The 24,153-nt window shown below is 44.7% G+C and overlaps 1 protein-coding gene and 1 non-coding gene across 4 annotated transcripts in view; both read right to left on the minus strand.

The window, feature by feature from the left end:
- The window catches only part of CENPU (centromere protein U), a 46,757-nt gene that overhangs the window by 7,248 nt on the left and 15,356 nt on the right, over window positions 1–24,153 (minus strand). For 2 of the 3 annotated variants that reach the window (XM_070781721.1, XM_070781719.1), the window contains 5 exons: window positions 17,702–17,807; window positions 6,593–6,653; window positions 5,876–6,109; window positions 2,317–2,377; window positions 1,102–1,210 (listed from right to left, as the gene is read on the minus strand). In XM_070781721.1, coding sequence (XP_070637822.1) covers window positions 1,102–1,210; window positions 2,317–2,377; window positions 5,876–6,109; window positions 6,593–6,653; window positions 17,702–17,807 — 571 coding nt within the window. Of the gene's footprint in view, window positions 1–1,101; window positions 1,211–2,316; window positions 2,378–5,875; window positions 6,110–6,592; window positions 6,654–8,690; window positions 9,047–17,701; window positions 17,808–24,153 lie in introns of those variants that run through there. The other variant, XM_070781720.1, reaches the window with a different exon arrangement.
- On the minus strand, window positions 22,983–23,054 carry TRNAC-GCA (transfer RNA cysteine (anticodon GCA)). The gene has a single exon. It is a non-coding gene; the product is annotated as a tRNA-Cys (tRNA).

Here is a 24,153-nt window from a genome sequence, read left to right on the forward strand (position 1 = left end):
TGAGGAAAAGTCACCCAGGAGAAGGGGACTAGGCCCGTGGCCTAATTCTTCAGACGCTAAGCAGGAGAGATGGCCTGCACTTTTGACATCAGAAGATGGAATAAGAAACCCCAGACCTCATTCCTCCACAGGGAAACCAACAACCACATATAGCCCTAAAAGCCTTATGAGGAGGACTCCAGGAACCATTAAGAAGCTGCAGTTCTTAACTGGTTCTGGCAAGTTCAAAGTCTAGACCCTAAATTCAAACAGCCATTTCATATCAACTCTGATCACCCTTTTCCCAGAATTAAACAGTCTCCAGGTTAAACATGATGCACTTTGTGGTGGGGGCAGGGAGGGAAGACCAAGATATCACAGCTTGCCAAAGTTCTAATCTTACTGGTGGGGAGTTATAAATTTAAAAAAGGATAAATACATTCTTCTAAAGGTAAGGATAATTAAGTGTAATGGACTAAAGTGAAATTCAAAGATGGACACTGGACTTAAAAAGGATTTTGTAATAAATAACAGTTTAACATGAGACAAAGGTAGGAAGTAAAAGTTAAAAGAATGTAAAATCTGGCAAATACTAAAGAAATCTAGTGACATATGAGATTAAAGATTTTAAAACCAAAAAAAGCATTTTTAGGAATGAAAAGAGTCACTTCATAAGGATAAAATGTTCAATCTAAAAGAGCAATTTTAAACATGATATCCTAGTAAAATAACCTCTATAGAGATAGCATAAATTGATAGAAATACCAGGAAAAACTGAGTAATACTGATTCTACACAGATCCAATAATTACAGCTTCCACAGAGATTATGTGCTAGGCCATAAAGGAAGCCTCAGTATTTCAAAAATAGGTATTACCAGTCCATGAAATTGGACTGTAACTATTTAAGGCAGAAGATTAATAAATACAAATTAAAAAGGAACATACAAGGACATACAATAACATACTACTAAATCAGAGGCTTAAAGAAAAAAGTATAATAGAAATTTAAAAGTACATAAAAATGATAATGAAAGTTCTACATATCAAGTTGTGGGGTGAACAGAAGTGCTATTTCAAGGGAAATTTATTAGGCACATAAATGACAACATCAAAAGACTCACTCATACTCTAGAAGAATGTTCTCGAACGCAGACAAAAACACATCTAATTCCATGATGTCACTGGCTTTCTTTTCTTTTAAACACCAAATAGGTGCACAGTCGGAAGTATCTACAACATCAGGATAGGTTAATTTAATATACTGATTATCAGCAATTTAGCTCTAGGTCCAGGGATCTGAAAGCCTACAACAAAAGTATTCCACCAAATTGCTAAAAATAGTAAGAGGTTTTGAAGAAACGCATGGGAGAAGACAGGCTCACAAACCCCTGTCGGTAGGGCGCCCTCTAGTGGCCGCCTCCTTGGTTGGCCCACTTCTGAAGCAGCCAAAAGCAGCCGTCCCTTAGTTACCCTGCTGCGCCTTTAACAGCCGGCTGTTACTGAATGCTACTGGTGATGCAGATCTTTGTTAACTGTGTTTTGTTAGTTTTAATCTACCTGACGGATCACTTCTAGGACACAGGAAGGTTATTGCATATATTGATTCAGACAGCTGATATAAGAGATTAACTATAACTTTGTACATTTGTGAAAGAAATATTACATATTCATTAAAATGGTATGTAGAATACTGAATGACAGGATATGAGCCCACTTAGGGTGAGAAAAGCTCAGTAAAAGGACTGAAGAGTATAGACCAAAAAACATGGCAGTTACTTTGGGGTGATGGAATTGTAGGTGATGTTATCATCCTTTCTATATCTTTGAAATTTTCTAAAATAAACATTTTTATAATTAGAAAAACAAAACTTATCTTTTAAAAAACTGGAGAGAAAATGCTTTATTTTCCTCCCATTTTTCAATAAACTTTGTGCCAATAAAAATGATGCAGAATAATATGCATGAATCTCAAAGTTACATTGAATGAAAAAAGGCTTCTAAAAGTGCATAGTTTGATGTCTGAAGAGAGTGATAACGTGATGAAAAATTAAAATAGATTAATGAATAGGTGCTAAGGCAAGTAGAAATAAATTCTGATGGTAAAATCTAGTTAGTAGGTATATGAATAAATATTGTTCAATTCTTTATCCTTTGTTGTATATTGAAAATTTTCATGACAGATTGCTGGAAAACTCAGTTACTCCAAAGTCATATATTTTTTAACTTTTTAAAGTGGAAATTTTATATACTTAAATGTACTACTTTATTAAATTAAAAAATATATTTTTAAAAAAGAACTTCTTGAACGATTGACTACATATAAAACACTTCTATACCTGTGGTGTAACCTCTTGGTTTCTTCCTTTTGCCAGGATACATCTTATTTTTCTGAGTTTTCTAAAAAACAAAACAAACAAAAAACCACAGCACAGATTTTCATGTAGGAGAAAGTTCTCTTAAAACAAGAATTAAGACAGCATTATCAGACACTGTCAATACTTTAGCTACAATTCGATCCAGGAAAATACCCTGGAGAAGGAAATAGCAACCCACTCTTGCCTGGAAAATCCCTTGGAGAGAGGAGCCTGGTGGGTTACAGAGTCAGACACGACTGAGTGACTAACTTTCTCATTTTGTTCTAAGTGAATATATTAATCATATAAATTATCTAACTTAATATAAGGAAACACTGAACAAAATAAACTACCTCAAAATAAAAAGTAATTAAAACTTTCAGTTGGCTTTTAACAATGGGTACCTTGGAGGAAACTGAGCTTTTATTATTTAAGATAATAACATGTGGAATCAGCTCAATTTCTGCTCCAAGCTATGATGAAGTGACAGCTTCTGAACTAGCTCTCTTGCCAGCACAACCATAAAGCGGGGGGGGGGGGGTGGTGGTGGGGGGGGTTGGGGGGGTGTGGGGGGTGGCATCGGACAAAAGGCAGGACAAGCCTGAGACTCTCAGAACGCAAACCTACGGCTGCCCCGGCCCCCCAGGCCCGGGACACCTTCCTTCAGACGGCAGCACAGCAGCTGCATCCCCATTGAGAGCAGCGTCCTGCCCCGCTGAGGAGGCAGAAAGCAGGGCACAGTGGCCAAAGCCCCTGCAACAGGCTGTCGGAAGAGGACACGAGAGGTCTGGCTGGGGTCCCTGACGCCTACTCCATGCGCGCAGGGAGGCTACACAGGGGCACTGGATGTGCTTTCATGGGAACAAGGACGTAACAAGTGATAAAGGACAAGGAATACTGCGGGAAATTGGATGGAGAAAACGCAGAGGCCTCACTAACTAGTTAAGAGCTGTTGATCCAGCTGAGCGGGTGCTGGGGGGAGATCCCAGCTCAGGGGTAAGAACATGCCCGAGATCGTGCCATCCCCAACTGTCCCCAGGGTGGGGAGCAAGACAGCCTTAGAGATTATAGTACAACAGTTTATGACCCTCCAAAGTACCTGATATACAGATCGATACACAGCATACTTATGATGTTCAAATTCAGTTGGGGGAATGGTTAGGAGGAAAAATGTCTAAAAAGGCTTCTTAGGGAAGACAACAATGAAAAAGGTTTAAGAAACACTGCTCAAGAGTTAGGGCTGCCCTAGACCCACCCTACTGCTGCTGCTGCTGCTAAGTCGCTTCAGTCATGTCCAACTCTATGCGACCCCATAGACGGCAGCCCACCAGGCTCCCCCGTCGCTGGGATTCTCCAGGCAAGAACACTGGAGTGGGTTGCCATTTCCTCCTCCAATGCATGAAAGTGAAAAGTGAAAGTGAAGTCGCTCAGTCCTGTCCGACTCCTAGAGACCCCATGGACCACAGGCTACCAGGCAGCTCCGTCCTCTAACTAAGGCTAAAGCCAGTCTCTGACCAGACTCAACAGAGCCTGGGGGTGCGGTGAGCACGATTCCCACTGACCTGTATGCTCCCTGCTCCTGAGTGTGAGTGGCTCCTGTGACTCTGGTGGGATGGTCACCCCCTTGATTAGTCACATCGCACAGGAGACCACTGCAGACTGAGAGGCCCTGGCTGGCTCTGAAGACATCGCCAGCTGCCCCGCCGGGAGAGGGCCCTGTGAGGAGGGCCTCGGGGCAGCCTCTGCTTGCTGAGTTGACCCCTGGCTTCCACCAGAGAGGAAACAAGAATGCAAGGATCTGAATTCTATCAACAGCTTGCGTGATCTCAGATGAGGACCCCGAGTCTCAGGTGAGAGTCCGGTCCTGGCTGGCACCTCGACTCCAGCCTGTGAGACCCTGGCCCTCACCAGCTGGGCGAGCCTGGACTTCTGACCTACAGAGACTGTGCGAGGCATAAACGTATGTTGTTTGAAGTCACACAGTTTGCGGTATTCTGTTTTGGTAGTCTTCAATAGTGATTGAAGACTATTAATACAGAGGTTGAGTCCACGGACTTAGAGAGGCTTGGGAGACCCACTGAGGCTTTCCACAGACTGACCCCAACAAGGGATAAATCACACCCACAGAAGTTCAAGCTGATCAGCCAATAATCAAGATACCTATTAGAATGAAAGTCAACATTCAGAAGAAAACACAACTCAAAATCTCAACCACCTGTCAACAACAATGTGTAACACACAGTTTAAAACTCCTAGATGAAAAATGTCACACAAAATGTGACCTGTAGTCAAGACAGAAAAGAAGTACTCAAAAGAAGCTGACCCACCACAGTCCAGGTACAGTCACCCCTTAATGTCCAAGGAAGGTGGGTTCAGAATCCCCAGGGACCCCCAGATCCGTTGATGTTCAAGCCCCTTGTATAACATGGTAGCACTTGTACATAACCTTCTTCCCATTACATTTAAATCATCTCTAGATTACCTATAATACCTAATACAAATACTATGCAAATACTATGAAATACATACAAATACTATGAAAATAGTTGCTGGTACGTGGCAAATTCAACTTTAAGCTTTTGGGAATTTTATGTAATTTTTGTCCCCGAATATTTCCTATCAAATAGTTGGTTGAATCTGTCAATGTGGAACCTGCAGATAGAGAGGGCTGATTGCACCTTACTTAGAAAGCAGAGACTTCAAAGCCACTCTCATAAATATTAATATGTCCCAAGAAGGAAATGATAGACTTAATGATTAAGCAGATAAGGAATCTCAGCCAAGAAACAAACTATGAAGGAAAAAAAATAAAAGAAGTTCTAGAACCCAAGAGCATGATACTAAAAAGGAAAAGTTATTGGGTGATGTTTTATTCCCTATGACCACTATAATAAATTACTACAACTTGGCTTAACAAAGATATTTCCATAGATCTGGAGTTCAGAAGCCTGAGATCCATTTCAGTGGGCCAAAATCAAGATGCTGGCATATTATTACATATTAAAAGCTTGAATAAGAGATATTACATGTCAAGAATCTTAAAAGAGAATAAATATGACCCAGAATTCTTATCAGAGCAATTTCTTTCCTAAGGAAATGACCAAGGATGTGCACAGAGATTTCGCTAGGGGGGAAAAAAAAAAAAATCAAAGCACTTATATTTTAAAAACTGCAATTCTTCATTAGTAAGAGATTAACTAAACTATGGCGCATTCACGAATGAAATGTCATGTGTTAAAATGGTATGTAGAATACTTAATGCCAAGGATGTGGTTCACGTACGGTAAGAAAAGCTCAATGAAAGACTGAAGAGTGTAGACCAGAAAAGGCAGCAGTTATTTTATTCTGGGGTGATGGAATTAAAGGATTTTATCTTCCTTTATACACCTTCTAAATTTTTTAAAGTAAATATACTTTTATAATAAGAAAAATAAAAAAAAACCATATCTTTCAAAAGAAGCGAAGGAAAAAAAAATGCTTTCCTTTCTCCCGGACATTCTCAGCTTCTTCTCCTCTCCAGGGGGATGGCAGACACTCTTACCAGCTGATGTTCTGTGGCCAGCGTCGCTTTCTCAGCAGAGGACTCAGCACTTTGGGGCCCTGTCTTCTGAGGAGTGACCGCTTCAGCTGGTTTCTCCGAAAGTCCTGGAAGTGCTGTAGCTGAAACAGCTTCATGCTGTGTACTTATGTTCTCTGTGGGTTTAACTTTTCTCCTTACATCACTTTCTTCAGGGCTTTCAGATTCGTCACTGATGGGCTTGAGTTTTCTTCTTGGCTGTATCAAGAAAACAGCCTTATTGTTTAGAAAATACAAATGCTTATCATTCCTGTTAGTAGATAACCATAAGGTCCACATTTCTTAATTCCAAACTTCAAAACTGAACATACTAGAAAGATGGCAACCTCACTCGTGGACAGGACCAGAAACCCGGATTAAAGGGTTCCCAGCAAACACTCCCAACAGAGTGTTTAACCACCACCTACGCACATTACAAGGACACTATGAAAACTGACACGGTACACAGATTTGAGATCTCGGGGATGAAAACACTTCAGGTGTAAAACTATCCCATTTTTATCTTAAAAAAGTACCTTCTGAAACATAATACACTCTTTATGAAAAATAATGCTACAGAACATTGTCTCTATTTGCATCCACACAGTATATGAAACACTTTACAAAACATTTCTTCTACTTGCATCCAATCTAAATAGGATATGAAATATCTTACAAATTAAGTTGGGAGATCGTGCATACCTTTTTGGCACTAATCTTTACAGACTCGTTTTCACTTGCTTCAATTTCAGAAGTGTCCGAACTGTACCAAAAACCAAACCATCAGTATCTTGCACACGCTTCATTTTTATTCACATGTGTCTTCTAAAAGCTGCTCCTCTGACACAAACACAAGCTCAGTTTAATGAGATTTCCCACTTGTTACGGGCGGGCCTGCCACCTCCCCAGCCTTACCGTCACCTCCCACGCCTTTGCACACCCAGGCCGCATCACTTGAGCTCGAGCAGGCAGTAAGAGCCCGTCACTGCAGCCCCTGTGGCCCCGTCAGAAGCGCCCCTTCCTCCGCCACCACAGGCCCAAGTTTAGGGGACAGAAAAGGGAATACCTTCTTTCATCCTTTGAAAAGGAAAAATAACCTAAATTTCTGATGAGAGTGCTTTCAGTTTTTTCATTCGACATTTAACACTAACTTCGAAAAGCAAGGATAAGGAATACAATTACTTGAACAATGAGGAGGCTTCCTGTGATGGGATCCGTGTCTAGGAAGAAGGTCAAAGACAGCGGAGACCTGGGACACCAGGCTGTGGCGCCAGGAAACACACAGTGGTCATAAGATGAGCGGACTTTTGACAGCACTTTCTCAGGCAGAGAAAAAAAAAGGAAGGGGATTTAAGGAAGAAGGAAAAGTAAACAGAGAAGCAGGTGGGTGTAAAACACCCTGGACGATCAAGGCACAGGACGGGAATCAGAGTAGAGATCACACATCTTGAAGAGAAAACAGTGCCAGAGAAGCCAAAGGTCACGACCGGGAAGACAGCAAGGCGCGGGGTCCTGCTCGCCCCTCCCCACGCTCGGCGAAGAGCCGCTGCTCATCTGCACAGAGGGTCAAGCGAGCGGCGATCCCCTGCCTGCGACTGCAGAGGTAGCAGCACCAGGCCCAGTCTACCCCCTCCCCAGGGAGGGCGGGAGCTGAGAGCGGCGCTGGGGTCTGAGGCCGTCTCTGCTCCAGCCCGATCCGTCCCCCTGTAACGCTCATGGATGCTGCTAACAAACCTCTTCAGTCTCACTGCCTCGGTGTCCACTGACAAGGGGAGCCAAACAGGCGCCTGAGTGACCCTTACACACAGTGGGGGGGGTGGGGGGAAACGCGTGAGACTGAGCCTCCACGCTGGACACATTGTGCCGGGAGGTGGGAGGTGAGCCTGGAGGGGGCGCGACTCCAGAGACAGAGGGACCAGGCGGGGAGCAGGCAGGAGGGGCGGGTGGCAGGAGCCTTGACCGTGGCCACTGCACAGCGAGGAGGGAAGGCAGGCAGCCAGAGGCAGAGCAGAGAGGCCAGCAGGGGCGCGCCAGCAGAGGCCCGGACTACTCTGCTGGGTGCCGGGGTGCCAGCAGGACCATGCAGCCAGAGAACACAAAGCGGCTGCTGACACCGATGAGGGGGCAGTGATGGGGCCTGGGGGCGCCTCTGTGGAGTCCGAGGTGCCTGAGAGCATCTGGGGGGTGTGGTCCACGTGGAGGCCCGCTGGGGGCTCGGGAGAGAGGCTGGGCAGAGGGAGCCCTGGGGACAGCGTGTGGGGATACCATGAGAGGAACTGGGGGAGGGGCGGGAGAGGAGAGGGTCTGACAGAGATGAGGAGAGGCGCCTCCTGAGTGCTGGCACCGCCCCTGCCCCCGCTCATCTCTTCCGCCCCGACTTCCTTCTGTATCCATGTATAAACCCTGTCCAACTTATCCAAATGATGCTCTTTGTTTGGGCTTCACACACCTCCAAAACCAAGGTCACTGAGGAGGTCCACACTGTCTAACAACCCCAAGTGTTCAGCCTTAATCTGACTCTCTTATCAACTGCACTTTAGCCTCCTGAGAACACACCCTCTCCTGGCTTCTTTCTTCCCCTCCAGCCAGGGGCTCCTCTCTCCTCCGCAAGCTCCTCCTCCCCTGGACAGGTGCCAGGTCTCCTGTGGGCTGGCCCTGGGCCTCTGCCCCATCTCAGGCCACCATCTCTTCCTGGGAGGCCCACCCGTGGCCACAGCCCACTCCTGTGTCAAACCGCCAGTCTGATCACCAGTTCAGCCCCTCCCCTGAGCGCCAGACCGCAGACACAGCAGCCTGATACCTCCACAGCACGTCTAGGGTCCCCTCGGGAGGACCGAGCACTGGCCCATGGACACAGCAGCTGACATCTCCACAGCACGCCCCCGGTCCCCTCGGGAGGACGGAGCACCGGCCCATGGACACAGCAGCCTGATGCCCCCACACCACGCCCATGGTCCCCTCGGGAGGTCTGAGCACCGGCCTGTGGACGCAGCAGCCTGACGCCTCTACACCACGCCCATGGTGCCCTCGGGAGGACTGAACACCGGCCTGCGGACACAGCAGCCTGATGCCTCCACACCACGCCCACGGTGCCCTCGGGAGGACTGAGTACCGGCCCGCGGACGCAGCAGCCTGACGCCTCCACAGCACGTCCATGGTCCCCTCGGGAGGACCGAGCACTCAGTCTCCTAGGGCAGCCCTACCCTACACAACAGCAGACCGCCAGTCCTCTGACCCAACCCTGAAAGCCAGGAGCTGTCTATGACAAACAGGGTTAATTTCATTCGTGTTTAAACACAGTCATAGAAGTCAGAAGAAAATGACCAACATGGGAAACACGGAAAAAGGATCTAAAGAGCTTGCAGAAAGAAATTCAAGAACTTGTAACACATACAAAAGAGGTTACTTAACTCAGTCATGAGAAAAATCAAACTAGAACTGAGCTAGCACAGCACCCTGGCAAAAACCCAAGCCTGATGCCATGCTGGTGGGAACTCAGCAGTAACTATGACAATCACACGTTTCACGTGACCGAGGCTTTCCTTTTCTACAGAAACAGGCATATACATGTGAACTGGCGTATGTACCACCTTATTGATTACGGCACTGCTGGTGACAGAAGACTGGGAATGACCCAGCTGCCTGCAGACCCAGGCCTGGGGGAGGAAGCTGTGACGCTCCAGACTACGGGAAACCCGCGACTGTGAACAGAAGAACGAGGGCGCTCCACCTGCACTGACACGCACGGCTCTGCCACACACAGAGAGTGGGAAAGCCAGGCGGCAAGGTACCCTGTCTTTTTGAAAAAGGTAAAAACTCTGTACTCTTACTTTGATGGGCACAAATGAAATGGAGCAGGACCCTGCGGTCCTTGCCCCTGGCCATGTCCTCCGCCTTTAGTCAAAGAATCAGCTTAATCAGAGAAGAGAGAAATGTGGAAACAAAGGAAAACAGTCAAAGGAGACTAATAATAATGTAGTCATTAAGCACAGTCAAGGACCTTTAGTTCTTTCTCAAGGGCTAATATTCTGAGCCATATCCTGTGCTCTGTCTTACAGATGCTGAAACCCCAGGTGGAGAAGTTAACTACATGATGACCAGACTGTACCCACAACATCAGAAGCCATAATTCCAAGAACTGGCCTCAAAAAATGGAACAGACAGACTCTGGAACTGAAGATTAACTGCACCTAGAACATCCAAGGAGACGCTGGTCAGACCACAGATGACCAATTGAAGCTGACTGTTCGAGATGACTGTGCTGTTTCTACATGTCGTCCCTGGCCGCCACTCGGTCTATAAAAACTCTCACCCCTGCTTGTCAGCCTTTGGACAGATGTTTGCCCCTCTTCCCCACAGTTGCTGGCATAATAAAATAAAGCAACCTTTCCTTTCCACCAACCTGGTTTATTGGCTTTTGAGTGGCGAGTAGCCAGACCCACATACTCCTTGTCGTTAAGATTCTGGTGCCCAGCGTGGGGCTGGCTCCTGTGCTTTCATGGTGCCTGGCTGTCCTGGGATTCCCAGGGGACGCTGTGGCCATGACGGTGTACCAGCTTGCTGCTCGTAGCTAGCCAGCCCTGAGTAGAGGATGTGGGGACGTTTCGAGCAGCTGCCTAAACCATTTGTTTTGAGGATCCTCCCTGTTTCTCCCCTGCTCAGCTCTGGCTACAAGCTTAATCTTTTCCTTGGTAGAATGGAAACTAGTATTTGGGAAAAGCTGACGAGCTCTAAGACCAGGTTAAGTCCACCGGTGTGCAGACTGGTGTGCAACCTGCCCATTTGTGCATGCTGGTGCCATTCGGGCATTCTTGACAACTGGTTCTGACTGCCACTGAGGACTGTTTGTGAGCACTAGTACTATCTGGGCCAATTTAATTCAAATGACCATTATATCTACTACTGTGGGCAAGAATCCCTTAGAAATGGAGTAGCCCTCATAGTCAACAAGAGAGTCCGAAATGCAGTACTTGGGTGCAATCTCAAAAATGACAGAATGATCTCTGTTTCCAAGGCAAACCATTCAATATCACGGTAATCCAAGTCTATGCCCCGACCACTAATGCCAAAGAAGTTGAAGAGTTATATGAACACCTACAAGACCTTCTAGAAGTAACATCAAAAAAAGATGTCCTTTTCATCATAGGGGACTGGAATGCAAAAGTAGGAAGTCGAGAAATACCTGGATTAACCAGCAAGTTTGGCCTTGGAGTACAAAATGAAGCAGGGCAAAGGCTAACAGTTTTGCCAAGAGAATGCACTGGTCACAGGAAACACAATCTTTCAACAACAAGAGACAACACTACACATGAACATCACCAAATGGTCAACACCAAAATCAGACTGATTATATTCTTTGCAGCTGAAGACGGAGAAGCTCTATACAGTCAGCAAAAACAAAACCAAGAGCTAACTGTGGCTTAGATCATGAACTCCTTATTGCTAAATTCAGACTTAAATTGAAGAAAGTAGGGAAAAGCACTTGGCCTTTCAGGTATGACCTAAATCAAATCCCTTATGATTATACACTGGAGGTGACAAATAGACTCAAGGGATTAGACCTGGTAGACGGAATGACTGAAGAACAATGGACGGAGGTTCGTAACATCGAACAGGAGGTGGTGATAAAAACCATCCCCAAGAAAAACAAATGCAAAAACGCAAAATGGTTGTCTGAGGAGGCCTTACAAATAAATTGAGAAAAGAAGAGACGTGAAAGACAAAGGAGAAAGGGAAAGACGAATGCAGAGTTCCAAAGAACAGCAAGGAGAGATGAGAATGCCTTTTTAAGTGAACAATGCAAAGCAAGAGAGAAAAACAACAGCATGGGAGAGACTAGAGATCTCTTCAAGAAAATCGGAGATACCAAGGGAGCATTTCATGCAAATATGGGCACAATAAAGAACAGAAATGGTATGGACGTAGGAGGAAGCAGAGATATTAAGAAGAGGTGGCAAGAATACACAGAACTATACAAAAAAGATCTTAATGACCCAGATAACCATGAAGGTGTGATCACTCACCTAGAGTCAGACATCCTGGATTGTTAAGTGGGCCTTAGGAAATATCACTACAAACAAAGCTAGTAGTGGTGATGGAATTCTAGCTGAGCTATTTCAAATCCTAAAAGATGATGCTGTGAAAGTGCTGCACTCAATATGCCAGCAAATTTGGAAAACTCAGCAGTGGCCACAGGACTGGAAAACGTTAGTTTTCATTCCAATCCCAAAGAAGAGTAATGTTAAAACTACTGCACAATTGTGCTCATTTCACATGCTAGCAAGGTAATGCTCAAAATCCTTCAAGCTAGGTTTCAACAGAATGTGAACCAAGAAATTCCATATGTACAAGATGGATTTAGAAAAGGCAGAGGAACCAGAGATCAAATTGCCAACATCTGTTGAATCATAGAAAAAGCAAGAGAATTCCAGAAAAACATCTACTTCTCCTCCATTGACTACATTAAAGCCTTTGACTGTGTGGATCACAACAAACTGTGGGAAATTCTTCAAGAGATGGGAATACCACACCACCTTATCTGCCTCCTGAGAAACCTGTATGCAGGTCAAGAAGCAACAGTTAGAATCAGACATGGAACAATGGACTGGTTCCAAATTGGGAAAGGAGGATATCAAGGCTATATATTGTCACCCCGCTTATTTAACTTCTATGCAGAGTGCATCATGCGAAATGTCAGGCTGGATGAAGCTCAAGCTGGAATCAAGATTGCCGGGAGAAACATCAATAACCTCAGATATGCAGATGACACCACCCTAATGGCAGAAAGTGAAGAGGAACTAAAGAGCCTCTTAATGAAGGTCAAAGAAGAGAGGAAAAAAGCTGGCTTAAAACTCAATGTTCAAAAAACTGGTCCCATCACTTCATAGCAAATAGATGAGGAAACAGTGGAAACAGTGACAGACTACTTTTTTGGGCTCCAAAATCACTGCAGATGGTGACTGCAGTCATCAAATGAAAAGACTTGCTCCTTGGAAGAGAAGCTGTGACAAATCTAGACAGTGTACTAAAAAGCAGAGACATCGTTTTGCCAACAAAGGGGCATACAGTCAAAGCTATGGTTTTCCAGTAGTCATGGAAGGATGTGACAGTTGGACCACAAAGAAGGCAGAACACTGAAGAATTAATGCTTTCAAACTGTGATGCCGGAGAAAACTCTTGAGAGTCCCTTGGACAGCAAGCAGATTCAACCAATCAACCCTAAAGGAAATATACCCTGAATATACAGTGGAAGGACTGATGCTGAAGCTGACGCTCTAATCCTTTGGCCTCCTGATGCAAAGAGCCAACTTACTGGAAAAGACCCTGATGCTGGGAAAGATTGAAGGCAGGAGGAGAAGGGAATGAAAGAAGATGAGATGGCTGGATAGCATCACCAATTTCAATGGGCATGAGTTTGTACAAACTACAAGAGATAGTTTAGGACAGGGAAGCCTGGTGTGCAGTCCATGGGGTTGCAAAGAACTGGACACAACTGAGCAGCTAAACAACAACAAAAACAAGCGCTGTCTTGGTATTCCTGCCAGCTGGTTCTGATGTGTGTCTGATGTTGAGAACTGTTTGGAACATGAGGTGCTACTTGGCACTCCTGCCAGTTGGTTGTGTGTGTCTAATGCTGAGGATCATTTCTGAGCACTGACTGCTATTGGGCATTTTTGCCAGTTGGTTCTGATGTCTGTCTGCCAATGAGGACCGTTTGTTCACATGAATTGCTACTTGGGCATTCTTGCTAACTGGTTCTGACATCTGACTACCACTGACGACCATCTGTGCGCACCGAGTGTCATTCGGACATCTTCCCAATTGGTTCTGAGATCTGATTACCTTGAGGACCGTTTGTGTCATGAAGTGTTTGTTTCAGGCTCTAAACCGGTCACCCTGAGAGAGAGCTTGTGACAGATTTGTCATTTGGTGTGTGAGCATGTATTCCATTTGTATGACTGGTACTCCTGTTGCCTTAGGTAAAATGGGAAATTCAGGTTCAATTCATTAAGAAAAATTTGAGCTGGGAAATTATGACTAAACAAAAAGAAAGCTGATTTATTTTGGACTATGTATGTTTGGCAATAGTATTCTTTAGACTCTGAAAAAAAAAAATGGTTAGGATGAAACTCTTGAAATTCACAAAAACCAGTTTTTTGCATATGCAGTTAGGGAAAGCTAGCTTGATAAAACACTTTTTTTCAGACCCTGGGAAAATAAAAATATGCCTAGGAGAAAATCTGAAGTTAAGGCTTATTGTGTCCTTGAAATACAACCACAGTCCACATTGCCTGGAATGCCAGCCCTGGGTTAATTATAAACCTTCAAGCTAAGAGGAAAAAAAAAAAGGAGGAAAGCCTTTTAAGATACAGTATATGAGTTTGGCTATTCTAACTACTATCCATAAACTGCTAAGTTTAATTGCAATGCCTAATTCACGAAATGTGAAAAGATAAAACAATGAGATCTCTGTTGGTCTGGACATTTGTATGTCTCAATATGTGTTTTTGTCTTTGGATGATATTGCTGAGGTTAATCTGTAAAGGAGCTCTATTTAATTTGCCTTAAAAAAATATGAGCACTTACAAATCAAACAAATCTAAGTTTACCTACTTTTGTCTTAAGACCAAGAGGGAAATTAAAGATGTTTTGGTTTATTAAACATGCATGTTATACAACTGAAGAAAAATTATGCTGTGAAAAAATGTATGTTTTCAGAGGTTGTGGAGTATGTTCTTAAGTTTGCCAATCAGAAAATGCTGGTGTACCATTTCAATCACTTGGTTTTCTTAAGGTTTCAAGGGTTAAAAATTGTGAAATGTGAAAATGATAACATTTCTATGTGTAAAACAAACAGGATATGAGTTGTTGGTGAAGAAAAGGTATAAACAAATGGAAATATTTTTGTTAAAAAAAATGACAATACTGTTCTACAGTTGTTTGCTTCTGGATAGGGAAACACAGGACAAATTTGTTTGGATCCAAAAAATTATAAAAGGTTTATAAAAAAGGAACTTTGAGAACAAAATTTTGTATGCTGTCAGGATTAAGATTAGACTAAATTTAATTAGGTATATAAATTCTGTTATTACCAGTAAACTGATGCAAGATTAAATTTTTTTTTTTTCCTTTTTGTTGAAAAAACAAAATTCTCCTGGAATATTGATCTAATTCTGATAGCAGACACTTCTAATGGAAAGCAATTGTTTTGTTTCTAGTCATATTTTGACCCTAATATTCAGGATGGAAAAAACTGTCCTGTAAAGTTGTCACAGAGTGTAACTACTCATGATGTATAGCACTACTGGCTTTAATTTTACAGCTTAAAGCACATGTACAATGTTTGTGTGAAAATTGGGAACAGACGATAAAATGTGTGGCCTATAAAACATTTCCCTATGAACATACCCAGAGTCTGTTCATGGTATCTGAGTAGGTATCCCCTGATGTGGACAACTAGTCAAGCATATAAATAAAAAGGAGGCCTAGCACCAAGGGACATGGACGGACCGAGAGCAGGCAAACCACTCTGGCAACGCTGGAAAAATATACTGATTATCAACACTCTCTATGGAAAGAGTTGCAACTTAAAAGGGGAAAATGATGGATGAAGTGCTCACATACTGAGGTATGGGGAAGTCATTCTGACCTATACATGATTAAGTCTGAACTTTAGGCTAAGTAAAACAGCCTGTTTGTGGCCTATTAAACAGACATTGTACATCAGCTTTAATCATGAAGACAGAACAGTACAAAGGTGCATTTTGATTATAATCCTCATTGTAATATGTCTAGTAATTTTCAAATGTTTGTCCAGGTACTACGAAAGTTTATTGCCTTTCCTGTTCTGTACCTGTCCTTCCTCAAGACTGAGAATATCAAAGAAAACGGGGGACTGAAACGGAGCAGGACCCTGTGGTCCCCGCCCCCGGCCATGTCCTCTGCCTGCCTTTCATCTGAGGAAAACTTTAGTCTGAATACGTTTAATCACAGAAGTGAGAAATGTGGGAACAAAGGAAAACAGTCAAAGGAGGCTAATAATAATGTGGTCATTAAGCACAGCCAAGGACCTTTAGTTCTTTCTCAAGAGCTGTAAGGTAATGTTCTGAGCCATATCCTGTAGCTGTCTTATAGACACTAAAACCCCAGGTGGAGAAGTTAACTACACGATGAGCAGGCTGTACCCACGACACGAGCTGCCACACTGGCCTCAAAGAAATGGCAACAAACAAACCCTGGAACTGAAGATTAACCGTACCAACCAAGATGACGCCGGTTAGACCACTGATGCCATTTTGAAGATGACTGCTGGAGATGACTGTGCTGTCTCTGAATGCAGTCCCCCACTCTGTCTATGAAAGCTCTCACCCCTGCTTACGAAGGGGTGGGGGAGTCAGCCTTGGGACAGATGTCCACCCCTCTCCCTGCACCATTGCTGGCATCTGAAATAAGGCAAACTTTCCTCTCCACCAACCAGTAAGCAGCTGGACCACACACTTCTTTTGAGAACACAAAGAAACTGTAAAAAGACATCAGAAATGAACATTGGGGTTGGGGGGTTCCTTTCCTGGCGGTGCAGTGGATAAGAATCTGCCTGCAAATGCAGGGTATACAGGTTTGATCCCTATTCTGGGAAGATCCCACATATCACAGAGCAACTAGGCCTGTGCACAACTATTGAGCCGTGCTCTAGAGGCGGGAGCTGCAGCTGCTGAGCCCCGGCGCCTGGAGCTCGCGCTCCTCAAGAGAAGCCACTGCCACGAGCACTGCCCACTGCCACTGGAGAGCAGGCTCTCTGCAACGAGAGAAAGCCCTGCAGCAAGGGAGACCCAGGACAGCCAAAAAAGAGGAAAACCACTGGCAGGGAAGGGAAGAAGTGGGTGCAGGAGCGGAGTGATGACAGAGAGGAGATGAAGGCTCTTATTAACCTTTTTAAACCACGTGAATGTGTCACCCATTCAAAAATTCTTCTGGAAAAATTACATTCACCACTGTTTAAAACAAAGCGTGTAGTTTTCCAAATATTTGGCTTTTGTTACTGATTTCCAGTAACATCTGGTAGAAAACCTGGAATCTCCTGACTGACTAAGGACCACAAGGCATCCCCAGATAGAGAAACTTGGACAGACGTCCCATCTAGGCTACTGCCCAAGTGGGGTGTTTGTTTTAAAAATGCAGTTTGTCACTCTCAAAATATAGTCAGTAACTAAAACTGACTTATTACCTAACAGAGGTCCTTAAGTCAGGGCTTGCTCTAGCAAATAGTTTATAATTCATACTATAGCTACTGAAGAGCTCTTCACCATGTGGGCCCTCAAGTTGTCTATGTTGAGTCATTTGTACAGATTTTCCTGACCCAGAACCCCAGAGAAATCTATAAAACTCCAACCTATGCACCCAAGGGACAACACAGCTGAAATTTACAACAGACTTTGTGTTTCCTCTGGGATTATCAGCTTCTTTCCCCTATACCCACCCTGCCCCAAAAAACATCCCGTTTGTGATGGGTAAGAGAATTTGTAAAATCACCTAAAATTCTACGCTCTTAAAACCTTTCTTCTCCTCATTGTATCTCAAAGCTAAATAACCTTCACTGGCATGTTTCTAGGATAATCAGGTGTCAGTTATAGTTATTATAAGTAACATCAATTACTGAATAATTAAGTTTTTATGTCCCAGTTCTCTTGAGGAAAAACATAAAATGGCTCAAAGAATCTTTAAAAAGCTTTGGTCTTGTAAGCATCTATCTTAAAGAACATCTAAGAAATGCCACTAGCCATGAGTAAACAGCTGCTTGTGATCCACCCATACCTTCTCTTTGCTTCTTTTTCTTGAGGAGTTGAGGGGAGATGTGACCCGCACTGCTTGGAGAATTCTTCCTCATCAGCATATATAGCTGTGCTGTGTAGAGGAGGATCTACAAGTGATTAAAAACAATATATATATTTAGAAGTCTGGTCGTCTGGGAAGTAATCAAGTTTGTCTCTTTACACTGGCATACAAAGCAACCTATTTACATGGCTAATAAAATCAAAACCAATTGCACAGGCTACTTCTGATGTCACACTTCAATAAGAACAGATGTAAACCGTTTCACCAATACATGCATGGATAGTCATCCTATAACCTTACTGTCCTTATAGATGATACAGAAACTTTTAAATGAGCTAAAAGATAAGCATAAACAGGACGTCTGACATTGCTCCATCATCCTCTGGAGCATCACACGCTACCTGGGAGACACTGCACAAACTCCAAACCCAAGGGCCCGGGGTGCCTGGCCATTCCCCTGACTCTCTCGCCCCACAAAGTGCCTGGCAAAGGCGGGCTCAACACCCGTGGACGACTGGCCCTTTGGGGAGGATCCAGGTCCTCCTGCACATCCCTTCCCTGCTCCTCCCCTCTGCACTGCCAGAGCATGGAGAGAAGCAGGAAAAGTTCACTCGAATCAAGAAACAGGAGAGGAGACCAAACGGCCTTGGTGGGAAGATACAGAAGAGATGCTGAGAAGGATGCTCCTACCTGCTGAGGAAACAGAGGTGACAGGAGAGGCCTCAGCCCTGGGGCTAGGCCTGTGAGAGGCAGGGAGGGAGGGAGGGAGGGGGGAACAGCTGCAGGGGTGCCTGGAAAGAGCCAAGCACCCAGTTCACGCTCAGGCTTCACCATGAATGCACAATAAACAGCTGTTTAGATAATGAACAGAGCAACTGCACAATTTTAAAGTTAGTAATATACTTGGTACTGACCTCAAACTAGGGATTGGAAGGACTGATGCTGAAACTGAAGCTTCAATACTTTGGCCACCTGATGTGAAGAGCTGACTCACTGGAAAAGACCCTGATGCTGGGAAAGATTGAAGGCAGGCGGAGAAGACAGCAGCAGAGGATGAGACGGTTGGATGGCATCACTGACTCGATGGCCATGAGTCTGAGCAAGCTCCAGAAGATAGGGAAGGGAAGGACAGGGAAGCCTGGCGTGCTGCAGTCTAGGGGGAGCTCAGAGTCAGTAGGACATGACTGAGTGACAGAACAACAACTAAGAAAAGGATTTACTTACTTTAAAACTACTGGGAATAACAAGGGAAAAAAAAGAAAACTAGACCAATTTTTGAATCTCCATATATAACCAGTCACATGAGCTGGACTCTTACCTCTCAACAATAAAAAGATAAATAACCTGATTTCAAAATGAACGAAGGATGTGAACAGACACTGCTTCAAAGAAGATACAAGAGTACCTCGTTTTACTGCACTCTGCTTCACGGCGCTTCGCAGACACTGCACTGTTTACAAATGAAGGTCTGTGGCAACGCTGCACTGTCAGGTGGTGATTAGGTCAGTTAGGGTTGCCACAGACCTCACCGAAGCCCCCGATAACCCCTAACAAGCTTCAGGACTCCCGATTAAGCAAAGACGGCCACTCCAGTGAACACCCTCAGTTCAGTTCAGTCGCTCAGTCGTGTCCGATTCTTTGCGACCCCGTGAATAGCAGCACGCCAGGCCTCCCTGTCCATCACCAACTCCCAGAGTTTACCCAAACTCATGTCCATCGAGTCAGTCATGCCATCCAGCCATCTCATCCTCTGTCGTCCCCTTCTCCTCCTGCCCCCAATCCCTCCCAGCATCAGAGTCTTTTCCAGTGAGTCAACTCTTCACATCAGGTGGCCAAAGTACTGGAGTTTCAGCTTCAGCATCAGTCCTTCCAATGAACCCTAGAGCGCCCCAAAAAATAACACTACCATTCCAGCAAGAATTTTGTCTTGAGGCTATAAAAATTGGCTATTAACTCATGAAGATGGTTGGCTTTCCCTGGTCTGTCAGGAGGTCAGTCCACTGTGCTCGCAATGTCAATATTACCTCTGCTCTTTGTTCTTAATAAACCCACTCCCTTCTGAAATGTTCTATATCTGGAAATTCTTTTCAAACACGCGCTCATATTACCTCAACACTAACTACACTAAAGCCTTTGTGTGGATCACAACAAACGGAAAATTCTGAAAGAGATACAAATACCAGACCACCTGACCTGCCTCCTTAGAAACTTGTATCCAGGTCAAGAAGCAACAGTTAGAACCAGACATGGAACAACAGACTGGTTCAAAATTGGGAAAGGAGTACATCAATGCTGTATACTGTCACCCTGCTTATTTAACTTATATGCAGAGTACATCATCTGAAATGTGAGGCTGGAAGAAGCACAAGCTGGAATCAAGATTGCCGGGAGAAATATCAATAACCTCAGATATGCAGATGACACCACCCTTATGGCAGAAAAGCCTCTAGATGAATGTGTAAGAGGAGAGTGAAAAAGTTGGCTTAAAGCTCAATATTCAGAAAACGAAGATCATGGCATCTGGTCCCATCACTTCATGGGAAATAGATGGGGAAACAGAGGAAACAGTGTCAGACTTTATTTTTGGGGGCTCCAAAATCACTGCAGATGATGACTGCAGCCATGAAATTAAAAGACGCTTACTCCTTGGAAGAAAAGTTATGACCAACCTAGATAGCATATTCAAAAGCAGAGACATTACGTTGCCAACAAAGGTCCGTCTAGTCAAGGCTATGGTTTTTCCTGTGGTCATATATGGATGTGAGAGTTGGACTGTGAAGAAAGCTGAGCGCTGAAGAATTGATGCTTTTGAACTGTGGTGTTGGAGAAGACTCTTGAGAGTCCCTTGGACTGCAAGGAGATCCAACCAGTCCATTCTGAAAGAGATCAGCCCTGGGTGTTCTTTGGAAGGAATGATGCTGAAGCTGAAACTCCAGTACTTTGGCCACCTCATGCGAAGAGTTGACTCAGTGGAAAAGACTCTGACGCTGGGAGGGATTGGGGGCAGGAGGAGAAGGGGACGACAGAGGATGAGATGTCTGGATGGCATCACCGACTTGATGGACATGAGTTTGAGTGAACTCCGGGAGTTGGTGATGGACAGGGAGGCCTGGCATGCTGCGATTCATGGGGTTGCAAAGAGTCAGACACGACTAAGAGACTGATCTGATCTGATAGCAATAATTATGTTTTGAACATTTGTTTAAAACACTCTGCAAATTTTGGAGAATTGAAACTAAATTAAGTTCAACGACAGGAATTCATTGAAAATCCAGGCCTTTTCAAATAAGATAAAATATTGGGAATATTAATTTATACACAGGCCCAAATTTACCAACTTTTGTCTTCTTGTGAGAGAAAAACTAAAGATGTTTTGTGCCACCTTGAGATGTCCTTCACCAACCTATGGAATGCTAACGTAGAAGACAGTTCATGGCTGCTTAAGGAAAACAGGATGTGTGTTTTCAGAAAAGACGGTATGAGAAATGGAAATGCATATTGTTGAAAGGGGAAAAGGTGCCTTTGCCCTGGAACTGGCTATTTCTGAATGGGGAAAGAATACGGGACAAAATATGGCTACAGAAAGTAGTGAATGCTTGTAAAAGAGGAACACTGATAAAGGAATTTTGTATGTGGTCAAAATTTTCTCAAGTTGGATTAAATGAGATAAACACATTTTATTAAGAATAGGTTGATGTGAGACTGGATTTGGTTTTTCTCTCATAAGGGAACGAGGTTTTGCTGGAAAACGCCTTTTGATATCAGATCATGTGAGTTCCTATGCCCTTAAGGGATCGGTATTTATTTTTGAAGAATTTTTTCACCTAAGCTCAACAAGTCATTGTTTGACTCTATGATTCTATCTGGGTGTTTTAAAACTTTTTGAGAGGCTTCCCTGGTGGCTCAGTGGAAAAGCAACAGCCTGCAACGCAGGGGATCCCAGTCCCATCCCCGATCCTGGTTGGGGAGGATCCCACGTGCCATGGAGCAACTAGTCCGCGCGCCACAGTGCTGAGCCTGTGCTCCAGAGCCCAGGAGCCACAACCACTGAGCCACGCTCTCAGAGCCCGTGCTCCGAAATGAGGGGAGGCACCACAATGAGAAGTCCGCACACGGCAATGAGAGGAGCCCCTGCCCGCTGCAAGCAGAGAAAGCCTGCGGCAGCAACAAAGACCCAGCACCGCCAAAAATAAAATTAAACACCATTTAAAAAAAAAAAAAAAAAACTTTGAGATTTTTGACAGACTCCCCAAATATCAAAATTGAACTAAAGTTCTTTTGACCTAAAGATACTTTGGGGTGCTTCAAAGGGTCCCTGGAGCACCCCAAAGAAAGATCCTAAACTAACTGGGTTCATTTGGTATGTTAAATTACGTGGGAAACATTGTCTAAATTCAATGTTGCCTGCATCAGGTAGAATCATTACCCTCTCCCGATTTTCCTGAAGCCACCCAACAGACAGAAGAAAGGGTCTGCGTTCTTCTGCTGTCTAGTCTCTCACCTTACTCCAGGTCCAAACAACCCCCTGTGGGAATACTCCCACCTCCAGGCCCTCCTTGTCTAACACCCATGGCCTTTTCCACTGCATCCAACCTCAATTTCCATCGGAGAGGCCCTGCAAGTCCCCCAGGAGTTCACTCTGCACCTCCAGGACGTCCTTCACTCCTCCACTTGCCAGCACTCACACAGTGACAGGCTAACTACCGGGCTGGCCACTTGCAAGCAGCCCAGATCCTAGGTTTTACAGATGCTCCCCATCAAGGAGTACACTCCAACACAGGGAAAACTGTCACAGGACGCGAGCTTCATGGACAACAGATCCCCAAGTGGAGTCCGGCCAACACACTGCACTGCTTCAAATGGCCCCTACAGGCGCCCCTCACTGGAGGGCCTGGGTTGACCAGAGATGTCAGGTTACGAATGAAAGGGAGCAGAGACTCTCAAAATCCCATAAGATGAGAAAGGAATTCAGAAGATACTCCAACTTCCCTCCTACAAAAACCTCCAAAGGACTGTCTCCAGGACTCTGGACTTCAATTCTAGAAGCGCTCTTGGTTGCAGGTTACTCAACATGGCAGGATCCTCTTCTAAGCCATAAGAAACACATCTGGAATGCATACTCAGTAGTAGTAGTGTTAGTCGCTCAGTCGTAGCCACCTCTTTGCAACACCATGGACTATAGCCCTCCAGACTCCTCTGTCCATGGGATTCTCCAGGCAGGCATACTGGAGTGGGTTGCCATTCCCTTCTCCAGGGGATCTTCCCAACCCAGGGATTGAACCCGGGCCTTCTGCATTGCAGGCAGACGCTTTAACCTCTAAGCTACCAGGGATCCCCTTTAACCTTCTCCAATTTTCAGAGGTGAAACAAAGGCTCCTCTGCTTCCCCAGAGCCACCAAGTTTCCAGATCCCTATGACCAATCCCAAACTCCACGTTCCTATGTCCCATACACTCTTCATCACCCCTGAAGGGAGACTGACTGCCCCTAGGGTAAACTCACAGTGGACTTCCTATCAACCAGGATCAGAGAAAATATGCTTTTGAAGGGAAGTGACAAGCAGTGAAGGGACAGTCCGAGAACACGCGCCATCCTCTTGAACTGATTTAGTCCAATGCTAAGACTGGGCCGGTAATACTGAAGGCAACAGTCAGTCTGTTGCAGGGTTTCAGGCCCTAACTCTGGCCTTTGACTGGGAGGATGTCCAAACAGTCCTACTAGAATACTTGCTCTGGACCTGAGGAAAAGCAGAGCATGTGGGCAGCAGTCCAGTGGCATAGTACCAGCTTGACCAACCCAAACATTTTGTTATGGATGGAGACGCGGTCCAAAGTCAGGAGCCCCACTGGTATTGTGAATCCAGGGATGGGACAGAAGCCATGAAACACGTGATCCATTGTGTTATTTGAAGGGATGAAAAAACCTATCAAAAATGCAATTAACTATGAAAGGGTTCAAGGAGTGACCCAAGAAGAAAAAGAAAACCCAGCCTTCTTTCAGGGACCACTTGTGGAGGCTTCTGGAAAACTGATTAACATTGAACTCTCCAATCCCAAGGGCAAATCCCAGCTATGACAACATATGATCAGTCAGTCTGCCCTTGATACTACACAGAAACTCCAGAAGGTACAATTACGCAACAAACCCTGATGACCCAACTCCTAGAGGTGGCCTTTGGGTATTTAATAATGGAGTTCAAGCTGAGTAGGAGAGAGAGCCCAACATGAGGAAGACAGGCCAGGGCTCAAGCTAAACTGATGGGGGGATTCAGGGGGCTCGCTCTGAGATGTCTATCTGCATCGAGGGGCTCTGGGTAGTTCCTGACATGACAGGTAAGAGGATGGATTTTTAATTGATACCTGAGCCACTTACTTCTTCCTGATTTTTCAAGCGGGGCCTCTTTCCTCCAAAAGCTGCCCAGTGACTGCTGTT

Source organism: Bos indicus, chromosome 27, assembly GCF_029378745.1.
Source record: "Bos indicus isolate NIAB-ARS_2022 breed Sahiwal x Tharparkar chromosome 27, NIAB-ARS_B.indTharparkar_mat_pri_1.0, whole genome shotgun sequence".
Lineage (NCBI taxonomy): Eukaryota > Metazoa > Chordata > Mammalia > Artiodactyla > Bovidae > Bos > Bos indicus.